The 14,767-nt window shown below is 31.7% G+C and overlaps 2 protein-coding genes across 2 annotated transcripts; one reads left to right on the forward strand and one right to left on the reverse strand.

Annotated features, from left to right (window-relative positions):
- Window positions 1-1,722: 1,722 nt before the first annotated feature.
- LOC110642515 (CLAVATA3/ESR (CLE)-related protein 12-like) lies at window positions 1,723-2,707 on the reverse strand. The gene has a single exon (XM_021794600.2). The coding sequence runs from the start codon at window positions 2,371-2,373 to the stop codon at window positions 1,999-2,001; it is 375 nt and encodes a 124-aa protein (XP_021650292.2). The 5' UTR covers window positions 2,374-2,707; the 3' UTR covers window positions 1,723-1,998.
- Window positions 2,708-7,274: 4,567 nt separating this feature from the next.
- LOC110642506 (uncharacterized) lies at window positions 7,275-11,251 on the forward strand. The gene is made up of 6 exons (XM_058139667.1): window positions 7,275-7,423; window positions 8,409-8,471; window positions 8,573-8,652; window positions 9,673-9,781; window positions 10,179-10,338; window positions 10,452-11,251. Exons 1-6 carry the CDS (start codon window positions 7,421-7,423, stop codon window positions 10,949-10,951), a joined length of 915 nt encoding a protein of 304 aa, XP_057995650.1. The 5' UTR covers window positions 7,275-7,420; the 3' UTR covers window positions 10,952-11,251.
- The last annotated feature ends 3,516 nt before the right edge of the window (window positions 11,252-14,767 follow it).

Here is a 14,767-nt window from a genome sequence, read left to right on the forward strand (position 1 = left end):
AGAAAATATATATACCATTGAACAAGCCATGGAACTAGTTAGGAAGGGAGGAATTGGGAAATAGGAGGAAAATAAGGGAGGAAGGAAAATAAACACAACTTTTTCTTTGGGCTCATCTAATTGGATTCTCTAATTTAAAGAAAAATAAACATAAGAGAGAAAAATTAAAGAAAAAGGATTTCTTTCTTTTATTTTCTCTCATCCAAATAAAAAAATAAATAAATATTACATAATAATGTAATTACAATTTTTCCAAGTGAGTACTAACAATGTGTTAAAGGTTATGCTAACAAAAATTAATAAGTTTTAACTTAGTGATATTGGAGATATTATTAGAATTGTGAATTTCAATTATACTTTAAAAAAAAAAAAGTTTATGCTAACATACCTTTCTTGACATATATCATATATGTAATGCAAGCCATTTTGTTAGTGTCTGAAGTACGGGTTGGGATTTGCTTCCCTCTCTAAAGGCAAATGATCATAAATCTATGATCTCCATGAAAGAATATATATATATATATATACATTTCTGGCTACACTTACAATAACATATTTCTTATGGACATATATATTTTTCCAATTCCGCAATGATTGATTCCTTGTTGGAGACCCACACCTTCATTAATGGGTGTTTGGAAATGTTGCTTTTGCTATTTTGAATATTTATTTATTGTTCATAAAATTTAATTGATTAATTTATATTAAATAATTTTAAGAAAAAAAATTTACAGACTAATCTTCACAGTCATAAATTCAACTTTAAAATTTTTAGAATAAAATCAATTCATGAAACTTTAATTTGCCTAGCCTAGTTTGGTGTTAATGGTAGATTATTTAATTCATAATATTAAAAATTGAAAATTTTAATACTTATTTCTTATTATTCTTCTTTTAAAAAGTTATGACGTTTCAAAAATGATTCAACTTCTTTTTGCCATGCAATTATAAATTTCCAATTATAGTTGATTAATTATATCTATATATAGTCTGAAATTTAGTTGTTAACCTTTTTTTATCACTGATCGCACAAGAAAAATATATATATCTATTTCTCAATGTCCTTTTCAAAATAAATAAATAAAATACAGCATTGTCTCCTATGAATTGATGAAATTATCTATTTATGTAATTGGATTTCAGCATAAATCAGGTCCTTAATTAGGTCAACCTTTTGCTTTTGACACTGATCACTACTACCCATATCTATTTCTCCCTGTACATTCAACCTTTTCCCTGCTTGATGAAAAGGGGTTTTATATTTTGTGTTTTTCTAATAATTAATTATTATTATACGTCTCAATTTATTGAATAAAATTTCAATTTCAAATTTTATATATTTTTTTAAAAATAAAATATTAATGGAAGATTAAATTTTAGGAGGTGAATAATGAATTTATTTAGAGAGAAATTAAAAAAAAATGGAATTAATTAAGAGTTTGGCAAGTGGTTGGCGAATTTGGCCATTGTAGCACCAAAGCCTTCACTTGAAATTCTCACAGAGCAATTTCTTAATCTTGAAAGAAAGCAAAGCTTTTTAACTAATTACCAACCCCATTAATAAATATAATTATTATGTTGCAGCTTACAAATATCTTCTTCTTCAATTTCACCGTCACACCTACTCAAAATTCACAATAATAATAATAACAAAATAAACTATTAGAAATAATCATTAGTTTTCACTTTTATCATGCTAATAATAATGCACTTTATTAATTATTTAACTTTGTGAAATAATGATAATTAATTCTTAATTAATTAATACATGCACAAGCTCAAGCTCGTAATATCATATAATACATGATCCATAAACTATGGCCTTTATAATTAAAAAGGATAAAGAAAAAGAATATAAGAAGGGAAAAAAAAAACTATATATGAAACATCATACAAGTAATGAAAGCTCTCACTGGCCATTAACTTTTTCTCATTCACCTGAGTGGTAATCATATATCATCGATCAAGGGTGCGAAGCAAGCAAAGGAATATCGATCATCAATGGTGTAATGGGTTCGGACCAGTAGGGACGAGGCGTTTTTCGACACCATAACGTGGATCAATCTCATTTCCATCTCCTTCTTTATGCACTCGTTTGTCCGGCAGTGAAGGTTTTCCATGGCGGCGTTGATCTTGACCATAGCGCGGCCGACGCTTCTTTTGAAATGGAGTGAAGTCAAATTTTGCAGCAAGAACTTTTCGGTTGAGCAATGGGTGGCGACGGGAGACGGAGGAATAATAGGCACTTGTGTTGATGATTTCTTTCTTGTTGTTGATGTTTGTCTTGAAATTATAGAGTTCATGAAACACTAACAAGAGGAGAGAAAGCCAAAGAAAGATACAAATTAGGGTGTGTGAAATTTTCAAGGCCATGGTGGAAGAGTAGGAGAAGAAGGGTTAGAAGAAGAGGAAGCATGGGGCAAGAAAATGAAGAGGAGCTCTAAAGGGTAGAAAAAATTTTAGTAGCTATTAGTTGAGGGAAATTTTTTGAAGTTTAAAAGCTTGAAACTAATGTACTATTAATATAACAAAGGTAGAAGATATGAGGATTGAAATAAATGTGTGTTTGTGTGTGTGTGTTTTTAAGCTTTTTTCTGGCCTTTCATGTGAGATTTGCTACCACCTTTTCAAGTTGATTCATTGCTGAAAGGGAAAGGAGATGGGTAGACCCTTTCCCAATGAAAGTTCCTTTGAAATCAAGGAACAAAAAGGGTCACTATAGCAATTTGTCAAACCTCGAATTATACTTTGCTTGATTATGTTTTGATTTTAATTAATCCCTTAAATATAAATGAGGTACATATATGTTGTTAATTTATTGTTATTATGTGTGGATAGCCCTCTCTAGAAGCTAGCTAGCTAGCTATCATTTGAGATTTATATATGACATGTATTGGAAGGGAAGATGAATACAAGTTTAGAGTGAGGTGCAACAAAAATAAAGGGTGAAGAATGTGCAATCCACATTTTCTATAAACAAGGCAATTTAAGAATTTTGGATGAGATATAATTTTATTGGCCTTAATTAGCCTAATTTTTTAAACAATACTTATCTACATTATGTATATAATTACACTAATTTTAACTTTTTATATCTTTTATATGGGGAAATAGCAAATCAAAGGTTAATTCCAATTGGATTAATGCAATGAGAGTTATAAAATAGGAGGTTTTCTTAGGTGCCTTTTAAAGCATATGCTCTTTTTCACAATAAAATAAGACCTACATCTTATAATTTATGAACTAATTAAAAATTTATAAATATATAGTGTACTTAAAAATTAATGCATCAAGAACATTTTATAATTTTCTTATAAAACAGTATACCCATTCTGCATTGTGCTCTATTTCGCTTTAAATGAAAGGAAAAGCACTATTGTAAGAACTGCTTGATAAAGTGAAGAAGGACAATGCAATAAATATGAACAGTAAAAAAGGTGAGAGGTGAGTGCCTGTAATTAACAATTTAATTAGCTCCAGTCTATACCAGCTAAGCATGCATATTTGGGAATAGTTAATAATAGATTCTATTAATCGATTATTTCTTCAGCTTCTAGTCCAATCAACTCTTGATTTCTATCTGACAGTACACTAGTAATCAAACCTTTATGAATCATGACCCAAATATATATAAGTGGAACTCCAAAATACTATATATTGATGTTTCATATTAAAAAATATTAAGAAATTACAAAGTAAATATATAGCAAAGAGAACTAAGTTAAATTAGTTGAAATTGTTTTGGTGGAGATAATTTTAAGTTTAAACAACTAAATTATGTCAATAATTTTCAAAATACTTTCCAAGTTAGAGAGAAAATTTCATATGATATTAGAGTAGGTCACTGTTTTGAACGCAAAAAAAGTATAGTGGATAGTGTTACAATAAGCTAGACCCTATAAATTCATTGGCTAATAGTAAAAAGGGGCTAAATCCGTATAATAAAGTCACAAAAGAAGAGGCTAAATTATAAATTGTCCACCACATACAGTTCAAGTGACAATTGAACTTAAAACTTTAGTCTAGTCTAGCAAATGGGGTCAAGTCAAGTTAGCTTAAACCATTATAGTGGAGGTAATATTGAGTTCAAATAACTAAACCATATCAAGAATATTTAACACTTTATGGGTCAGAGAAAATTTTATACAGGTCTCTCACAATATTTACCATATTATAATTTATTTCAGATTTAATACGAGTTAGATTCTATAATTAGGATGAAAATAATATAAGAGAATCTTGCAGTAATTATCTTGGTGGAAATAATAATTAATAGGATTTTTTTTATCTAAATTGAGTTCATAATAAATTTAAAATATATGATATATGACGAAATTCACTTATTAAATAAATCTCACATGTTTGTATTTTGGACCATGATAAATCCGATTTAGATTAAAATTTCCTTAATTAATAAAAGAGGAGGGTTGTCATCAAATATGTATTAAAAAAATAATAATCATCTATCTGCACATTACTCGAATTGTTATTTATTTATTTTTATTAAATTATATTTAAAATACATGTTAATAAATATTGAAAAATCGTTTGTAGTTAAAAGAAAATTTTAATATTCTTTAAAAAAAGATAAAGTTTATTGAATACTATAAATTAAATTATTTTATTTTCCTATGTATTAAAAAAAAAAATTAGAGGAGTCCTAGCTAGTTGAGGAGAATAGAGGCGTTACAAAATGGAAAGAAAAAATAGAAAAAGAATTGAAATTTCTTTTATTTAAAAATTAATGTAACTCAAATCATTAGAACATACAATATATATATATATATATAGAGAGAGAGAGAGAATAATAATTATTTGAATATCATAAATTAATGTCTGAACAATATCTATTGAATAGTGTGGTAAGTAATTTCAACACTAATATACTATATTAATTACATGAAATTTTATTTTTATATGAACTATTTTATTTATCAAAACTCATAATTTATAAAAATTAAAAAAAAAATCAATGAATTATATTACCGCTTCCATTTTCTCTAAGCCGTTATCTTCTCCAGCAAAATATGACTCTAATTGAAAAATTAGAAACCAATAAAAATCATTCAACGAAAAGTAAATTTTGAATTGAAAAAGAAAATAAAAATGCAATGTCATCAAGAAAAGAAATTTCATCAGCTTCAACAAAGCGAATTGCAGACTGTCTTGTTAATATAATCTCTAATATTTGCCCAAGTTTTCAGATTCATAATCTATTTGGCCATCCACTAATTGCTCTCCTGATCTTGCATCTCTCTATCTCCCTACACATCAATTATATTAAATAACAGAAAAAAAAAAATCGACGGCCAATTAATATGAAAAAAAATTAAAAAAAAAATGTAGACAAAGGACAAAAGAAAGCAATAAAGAAAAAGGAAGAAAATTTTCCAAGAAGAAATCGACGTCCACATGCTTGATTTCTTGCTCGACGCACGTAAGCTCTGCGAGAATCCCATTGCAACTCCCCTTGAAGTAGACTATTTTTAAATTGCCTGGCTGGCTTTCTTAGCGGAGTTTATCGCTCACCCAAAGGGACTATTGACAAAACTCGAATCCTCAATCATTGAGTTTTATCAATTGAATTCATTCCCATTCATAAAATCTTTTTTATTTTATGAAATTAATAATTTGAGTAATAATTGCGTTCAATTTTTTTATTATAAAAGGTAATAAGCTTAAAATAATCTTAAAACTTTTTATTTTTATACCTTAAAAATAAAGAAAATCGACAAAGTATGTAAAATCATTAAATTGTATTTAACTTAGGTTGAATTTGTTCACCAAAAATAATTTATATATAAAAATATTTTTATTATTTAATTACTCTATTAAATTAATGATATGTATTTATATTATTTATATATAAATTTTCACATTTTAATAAAATTATTAAAATTTAAAAAATACCTTACTCTTTTAAAAATATTTTTTGTTAATCTATTTACTGAATTTGAGAATATGAAAAATATTTTTTAATAAACACTTATTATTTTGATATAATTCATTCTTACGATTCAGTGGAGTTATAAGTTATTTCCCCACAAATGTGTAGCATAGGTTTATTTTTAGATTATTAATATCTTTTATTAAAAACAAGAAAAAAAATTTTAGAGGGGAAACCAATGATAGACGAGAGTTTGGCCTTTCATTGCTATCTAGAAAAAGTTGTAACACATCAATTCAGTTTTGAAATTAGAAATTGGGCAAAGGGATGGTGAGGATGGTAACTTTTAGCTTGTGAAACCACAAACAAGAAAACCATTCAAGCAATGTTAATTTGACATATTAACTTATTACTGTAATTTTTAATTAACGTCCGATATCATTATATATGCCAAATAATATTTTATTAAAATTATGTGTTCACTGGTTCACAATCAGATGCCACCATCACGCAATCTCTTAGGTGACATTATGCATGCATCTCATCAACATTTATCCAACATATTATTAAACAAAGACATTTCATAAAATTTGTTATAGTAATATTAAACAAATTTTCAATTGGTGATAATTTTAATTTAAAGAGTATTGGAATCATTGCTAATATTATAAGATCTGCCATCAAAATGACACGCAAATAAACCTATTTGCAGCCCAACCTAAACGTGAAGCTGTTTTCAAGGTACAGCGTGGCAATGGAGCTTCAGCTCAGGGCTCCAAGGAGGATGCATCAATATCATGCACCATTTCGTGGCATTTCAAGAAACTCCACAAGAGATGGTGCATGATATAGATGCATCCTCCTTGGAGTCTTGAGCTGAAGCTCCCTTGCCACGGTGTTGCTTGAAAGCAGTTTTGAGCTCAGTGAGAATGTGCAATTGTTTCTTCAAGGATTCCCCTCTCTCCAAGAACTCTTTCTCCTTAGTTTTGTATAATTGATTCACTTTGTTAAGTTGAAGGTCCAAACATGCAAAGAATTCCTTGGCACCTTCAGTATCCTCAAATTATTCAAATAACAGCCGCTGCCAACGATTTTGAAATCCCCATGGTCACATGGCTTTATGACCCGCATCACGCACTCATCATTTATAAACCTTGATGAGCTGGGGCGCACTGAAGCCCCAGCAGCAGCTACGAGCTCAGACAATGGTACGGAGAAGGTTCCTTTTAAGCCCATTGTAAGTGAGGCTAACTCTCCAGACCCCGATTCTCATCCCATCAAGACATCTAATATAAGTGCCCCTTCCTGTATATTTTTGGGAAATTGTAAATGCCCAATTCTCCAGACCCTAATCAGAGACGGTTCAGAATTGGGCACCGACTAGGCCCAAAAGTTTGCAACTACAAACGGCAACGTTTAATCACGCACTATATAATAGAAGATCGCACCTCCGCATGCCCAAAATTCATACAGAAGGATAGAGATCGAAATCTCCCCCAAAATTAGTGCTGATTCCCACGAGAAGACAAAAAAATGGTGCGCCAATATCTCTCTCTTTAATCACGGAAATTAGGGTTTCTATTTTATATTTTTTATTAGTCGTTCTTTTCTGTATCGCCATTAGGGAGTTGTGTTATATCATCATGGCGCCCTACAGATTTTTGTGTTAGGGTTTCTGATTCCGTTCATCAAATTTTAAGCCTAGATGATAAAATTTTTATGATTCTATTTGAAATTAATTCTCTGGTTGTGCGATTGAATTTTTTTAGATAGGTTATTTTGGTCTATCTCTCTCCCTCGCTCAATTAATATTTGCTCTTTATGCTCTGTTTATTCTCCTTTTTTTTTTTTAATCGGTGCCATATTCTTAAATGTTTAGTTTTAGTTTTCTTTAATTTGAGGTGGGAGGGGACAAAACCCTTAAAAACACTAGGCGATCTAATTGTATCCTGTTTGTGGTCAGGTCTTAATTGAATTAGCTTGAAAAGCTTTTATGGATTATGTACGTTGAATGATGATGCTAATCTGTATAATTCTGATATAAGATATTATGTTTGTTGCAGCAATTTTTAGCTAAGAATATCTCTTTGCACGTAGTGTCAGTATTTGTGTATCCACATGCATTTTTTAAAAAAAAATATTTATTTATGCTAGTGTAAGAATGTCATGATTGGGATTGCTCCTTGCAGTAGAGTTTTTTTTTTTTTTTTTTTTTTTAAATCTCGTTTCATATACTCTTTCTGAATTTGAAACAATGTGACAGCAGCTTTATTTAGTTGTGCAAAAGCATGGTGGCTGTTTTAGTGTGTGCCTAGCACTTATATAGTTATATGTAGGAAGTGGTGGTGGTTTATAAAAAATTAAAAATCATGGTGACTTAAGATTCAGTTTCTACCGGGAGCAAATTTTACATGCTTGGGAATTTGACACAGGCCTTTCCTTGTGTTGCAGCAGCTAAGAGCTTGCTTGTTTTCGTGAATTTATTTAAGATTCTAACTCATTTTGTCTGGACTTTTTGCAGTCTTCATTAGCAGCAGCAAGAGCTGATAATTTCTACTACCCCCCAGAATGGACTCCAAAACAGGTATGATCTCGTAAAATTTACACTTTCATATTGTGAACTAGTTTATTTTGCTTCAGTATCTCTTGGAAAAGTGAGATTCTAAATTTTCCTTTTCTTTTCAGGGTTCTTTGAACAAGTTTCATGGCCAGCATGCTCTCAGGGAGAGAGCAAAAAAGATAGACCAGGGCATTTTGATAATCAGGTATGAGATCTCTTACATTGTATTAAAAGGTTGATGAACTGTGGTTTGTCTTAAAAAATCTCTATCAAAAAAATTGCCATCTGTAATGGTAGTTGGCTAGCTCTAGAAGGGTTAGGTTTTGAATACCATAGGCAAATATAGACCCCATCTTCTAGGAAGGTTGATTTTAGGAGTGCATCTTGTGGGAGCTTTCAAGAATGCATTTGTATTAAATTTTTTTATTTAATGAAGGTATGCATCCCTCCTAAAAATGCTAATGTTGATTTCTATTAAAATTGAAGGCATAGATCAAAACTGCTTTGAAAGGGATGAATTTCCTAGATGTGAATTTTTGAACTGAGCGCAATGGGATGTACTATGTACCATACACAATAAAATATGTGTTAACTAAGATGTATATTAACAGGAAAATTAAAAAAAGGAAAATGTGAATGTTGGATGAAATAGTGATGGTTGCTGTCTGGCCATAATAACACATCCATGGTTAACTTAGTAACTAAATAATTTTTCAGATTGTTGAATCTATTTAATCAGAAGATCCTCTATACTGATGATATTCATTACAACTGTTTATCAAATTTCCTGAACCATTACAATAAGTGGTGAATTTATCAAAATTAGGATGATTATACTGAAATGGAAACTTTTGCTTGAAAGAAACGAAGCTAATGAGAGCTTAATAGTGTTTCATGCAAATATAATAATTCATTTCATAACTTTAAAAATATTTTATCCTTCAAAGCAAGGTAGTGTTATGGTTGCTTTATGGTGATGGCTTGAAAATTGCAAATTAAAGCACCTTTTTTTTTTAACATATATTTTGCAAATGCCAAGTCAATGGATCTTCTTAAGTTCTTAACAATGGAAGCATATAAAGAAAAAGTTTATAATTGGAGCCTTTCTCAGTTGGTAGCAGCTAATCTAAAAATGAATACTGGAATTAAAAGACAAATAAATGTTAAAAGTTTCTTTCTGTACTGCCCACTGTAGTACCAGTCTGACATACTTTCTTGCTTACAGGTTCGAGATGCCATTCAATGTATGGTGTGGTGGTTGCAATTCTATGATTGCAAAGGGTGTTCGGTTCAATGCAGAGAAAAAGCAAGTGGGGAACTATTATTCTACAAAGGTATCTTAAACAACTGATTAACATATGTTACCAACACTTCAAAGATAGAAATCTAGAAGTATGTGAAGGGATCCAGTGATGGCTTTGTACATGTTTAATTGAAGGAGAATATTGACCTTTTCTGCTTAAACTTGATTTTATATTGTGCTGCTTTGAAGTGAAACTGTGGACTTGCATCCTTACTGACGCGCATAGTTCACACACACACAGCAATCCTGATTACTTGTATCTTGTACATGGTTTTAGGCCATCAGAAAGTTTATCTGCTAATCAATTTTGCCCCCCTAGCCAATTGGAGAGCTCATGTTTTAATCCTGTTGAGCACTTATTTATACTATGGAATTTTGTTTTTCTATTTCTAATCTAAGTTTCTTATGTGTCTTGTTACTTCCTTCAGATATGGAGCTTCACCATGAAATCTGCATGCTGCAAACATGAAATTGTTATTCAGACAGATCCGAAAAATTGTGAATATGTGATTATTAGTGGGGCTCAACGAAAGACTGAGGAGTTTGATGTTGAGGATGCAGAAACATTTGCACTTCCTGCAGATGAAGGTTGCTATTCACTCTTATGAAATTTTAATTTTTTACTTCTCTCCTCTTTTGATCACCAGTTTTGTTTTGAATTTTCTTGAACAAACATTTTGATTCAATTCTTTGTTTACTAGAGAGGGGTAAGTTGGCGGATCCATTTTATCGTCTTGAACATCAAGAAGAGGATTTGCAGAAGAAGAAAGAAGCTGAGCCAGTGCTAGTTCGGCTTCAACGAGTATCTGATGCTCGGCATTCAGATGACTATGCTCTTAACAAGGCTCTTCGAGCCCAACTTAGAAGTCAAAAGAAAAGAGTTGCTGAAGAAGAGGTCGCTTCAAGGAAAATGGGACTTGGCATAAGACTGCTTCCGACTACTAAAGAAGATTCTGTCGTCGCAGCAAATGTGAAGTTCTCTTCCAAGTTTGACAAAAATAGAAGGGATAAGCGAGCATTAATTAATGCAACTTCAATCTTTCCAGAATCTTCTGTACCCTCCTCGTCCAATAAGAAGCGATTGGAGCTAGAAGCCAAGAGAAGGAAAATCAGTGCAGCTGCAGCATCAAACTTGCTGAGAGGGGGATTTAAGCCATCTTCATGGTCGCGGGGTGCGGTTTCTTCAATCAGGCATAAGTGAATAAATTCAAGACATTTTTAGCTATGGATATTATGCGTAACTGATGTTTCTCTGCATTTGGATTTAATATCTATGTGTGGAATTTTTTTCTCCTTTGCCTGCTCTAGGTGGCATTGGATCATGTACATAGCAGTGTCTGCTACTTTGTTCTCCTTTTTACTGGCCCTTATTTTCTAGGGCGCCAACGGAGGTTATAGCAAGTATTTTGGGTGTCGTATTCAGCTAGTAATCTCAAACAGGGAAGTGAACGACAGTTATCGAATATTCTAATAGAAATTCCTTTCCCCGTCTGGGTAAGAAGTATTCTTTGTCCGTCTAATAATGAAATTTGAAATGGAGTTATCTTATGACAAACTCAAATGCACGAAAAGAATTTGGGAATACTTTTCTTATTACACGTGCGTCATCTCTATAAACTGTCCCTAGGAAAATCAGGGAATTTAAGCCTTGCTATGGGGCCAGTGCCTTTCATTTTGTAATAAGTTTTCATATTATTGAATCAACTTTACCCTACTTAATATTTTTTTTTTATAAGCAATTTATTTTTTTTAAAAATTGAATTGCCGTTAACAAAAGAAATCTTAATTCATTTCATGACGTTTTCATATGCACGTAAGATTAAATAAGAAATGTACAGAGAGAATATTTACTCTCAAATAGTTTCTTCGATTTCCTTTGTTTTCTCGGATTTGGCCGAGCATCTTTCCTTGCTTCCCTTGCCCTCCGGGGAAAGATATTTAGTGTTCAATATTTAGTGTTCGGATGGTGGTCTCCGGCGAGGAGTGAGGTTGCTCTTCCTCCCCTCGTTGGATGTATAAATGTTTTGCGTGCTGATTTTTGCAAGTTGAAAGATAAAGGAAAGAGCTTTGATTTACACCTGTGTTTGGTTAAAACTCTAGCATGGAGTGGGCTAGTTCAAAGGGAGAGTGTGGTTACAGAGGAGTTCGCTGGCGAGAGTGCCTTAAGGCCAACCCAAGGCTATTGTGAGGCTGAAACACCTTGAACCTTGGTGTTAAGAATATGCTTTCTCTATTAGTTACTTCTTATGCGTTCTGAGTTTGTTTGGTGGGTGGTCCAATGTAGAGAGCTGAGTCTTACTTCAGTTGGGTAGGCAACAAGGAGACTTTGATATTCTAAGCCTCTTTCTACATCAGCCTCTGTATCAACTCCTTGGAGTAGCTGGTAATACTATATGGGTGGTTTGGGAGTTTTTCACTGACTGTGTATCAAGGATGAAGGTGGTATTGCTGTGAATGGTTTTGTTGTAAGCGGTTTTGAAAGATAAGAGGGCAAATTTTTGGGGGCTGATTTCCTAGTTTTAAACTCTGATTTTAGGTTTTGTAAAGGGGTTGAGATGGATTTCTGATATGTTGCAACACTATCTATCTCTTGTCCAATGAGCTTGTTAATACAAATATTGTATTTTCGGGAAAAAAAAAAACAAAATTAAGAGATGTACTGTTCTAAAATAGAAATTTTAATGTTATGCTGCTGCACGAGTGGCAAAATGATTAGTGATCCTTGAAAATGTATAGTCCCAGCAGTCTCCTCCATAGTCTGCCTGCCTCTGGCCACATGCCACGTCCAATTAAATGCATACTAGCTAGCTATAAAGGCTGTCTCCTAGTTATCTTTTTTGTTTTTTAATTAAAAATTCAATTCAAAGACTTCTTCAAATATTTAATTTATTGACAGCATTGTTCAGCCTTTTTCCATCATTTATTCGTTAATTGGTTAACACCTCATTTATTTCTAATTAATTAAAAATAAATAAAAAAACAGCACAGAGACAACTGGCTAAACTTCTTGGCTTTTTATGAATAGGCTAGTACGTAAGTACACTACCCCATCTGTTACTTTTAACATTAATACTACAGTTCCTTTGATTGCTCTCCCTTTTAAGTTTTAACCCTTTTTTTCATTTCTCTTCACTTCTCTTGTTCTCTTCCCTTCTTAATTTATAGCATACAAATGAGATTTTCTGTTAACCACAAACAACTCTCTATATTATACATGAAAATCAAGCACTAACAAATATGTGTCCCCCATCAAACCATGGTAGATGTGCAAAGTGCAGAATTAATATACTCATTTTCCAACATGACTAAGTTTTAAAATATATCATGTTTGAAAGCAGATTAAGTGAAGTACCAACTAGATCTTGATTTAGTGCCAAAATAGTCAAGATTGAAGCCTTGAAAACAAGAGTTCAAAACTTTCATTCTCATTCTTATTGAGTTATATATTATTCTAGTCAGACCTAATAAAGAGTCTCGATGAATCTGCATTTCTGATTCAAGATTAAAAAGATCGAAATGGACTTCTTCATTCTTGAGAACTCACAAACAGCCATAGGTTCTGAATTTTTTCATTATTGAGATCTCTCAATTTTGTAGTAAGTATAGAACAATGCACTTTGAATTATCTACAATAATTAATCTTGAGCATTATCATGGGAAGGACAATGGAAATGAAGAAGCTATAATGAAACCTGAAACTGTGGAAATAAATACTACTGGAATGTACTACCTTTATATCATATTTTGCAATCCAAAACTTAAGGATGCCTTGATCAAGGGAAGTACCGTGTGGAAGAATCTTAATAGTTATTTACTTGGGAAGATGACTCCTCTAAGGAGGAACACAACTAGACTAGATGTATTCCTAAAGTTTACCAATTCTCTTGCAGTATCTGTTCTGCTCTCGATCCATTGCTTGGTTTGGCTTTGAGCTGTACTTCAATGCAAGTGACCCGCTAAAATCCAATTAAAATTCAATTAATCAATAAAAGCCAATTAGTTATTTCTCACAGGCCATTTTTATGGTCTGGCAAATCCTCATCAATACAGTATATATGTTGATCAATACAATACAGCAAACTAACGTGATTCCCATATGGACATCTTCATAATGCAATCTATGCTTTCTTCAGTTTGTTTGGTGTTGGCTTTTATTGCTTTCGACACTTCGTATTTCCATTGTCAGGTACTCTCCTGACCATTCTATCGATAAAATTTTTACTTAAAAGAAAAAAATTATTATGTGGTTTTATGAATTGGCGCTTTAAAATTTGTTTTTCAAAATTTATATATAAAAAGAAGTACCTTGAAGTTAATTTCGTCAGCATGAGTAGGTTAATCACACAGGTGTTGATGGGTCAATGTCCGATCAATCATTTTCTTTTCATTTTGGACTTAGTCTCTAATCTTGCTCTGGTCTGCAGTCTTGGGCAATTAACACTGTCAACCAAACAAACAATTTAAAAAAATTCAGAAAAAAAAAGGCAATGTCTTTGTGCAATGATTAAGATTTCAGAGAGTTGCAGACATATACACATGTTGATGAGAAACAAAAACATTTGTCAATATGCTTGTGAATCTAGTTCAAAATTTTATTCCCTTTTTCCTCGATATTTATCACCATGGAAGAAAGAAGAAAGACACCCTCATTTGACCTTGTGCCTTTCCTCACGTCTGCATGCTTACTCCTCCTTTTACTTCAATTTAGAAATCTTCTTCCTTTGTCTGATGTCTCCCAATAATTCATAATATCAAATTTAATTTAATTGCCACAATAGTGCATAAAACAAACAAGGCCAGATCCATACTAAATGCTGAAGGCCTGGTTTCCTTGTACTAATTCAATCATGATTTGTAATTTATTTAAGTGAACTAATAATAATACTAGACATGTGAACGTCACACAACTTTCAAACTCTGGAAAAAAATAGGAATGAACTTAAAAATTACGAACAAAAACATGGAAATTAAAATATTTACAAAAATTATGAAAAGAAATGAATTTCTAAATTTTGAT

This window comes from Hevea brasiliensis, chromosome 17, assembly GCF_030052815.1.
Source record: "Hevea brasiliensis isolate MT/VB/25A 57/8 chromosome 17, ASM3005281v1, whole genome shotgun sequence".
Lineage (NCBI taxonomy): Eukaryota > Viridiplantae > Streptophyta > Magnoliopsida > Malpighiales > Euphorbiaceae > Hevea > Hevea brasiliensis.

Bases quoted from the DNA above. Each gene is read 5' to 3' on its own strand.
- LOC110642515 (XM_021794600.2), bottom strand. From the start codon at position 2,373: ATGGCCTTGAAAATTTCACACACCCTAATTTGTATCTTTCTTTGGCTT.
- LOC110642506 (XM_058139667.1), top strand. The intron at 8,472-8,572 runs GTATGATCTCGT...TTTTCTTTTCAG, and splicing joins CAGAATGGACTCCAAAACAG to GGTTCTTTGAACAAGTTTCA. The intron at 10,339-10,451 runs GTTGCTATTCAC...TTTGTTTACTAG, and splicing joins TGCACTTCCTGCAGATGAAG to AGAGGGGTAAGTTGGCGGAT.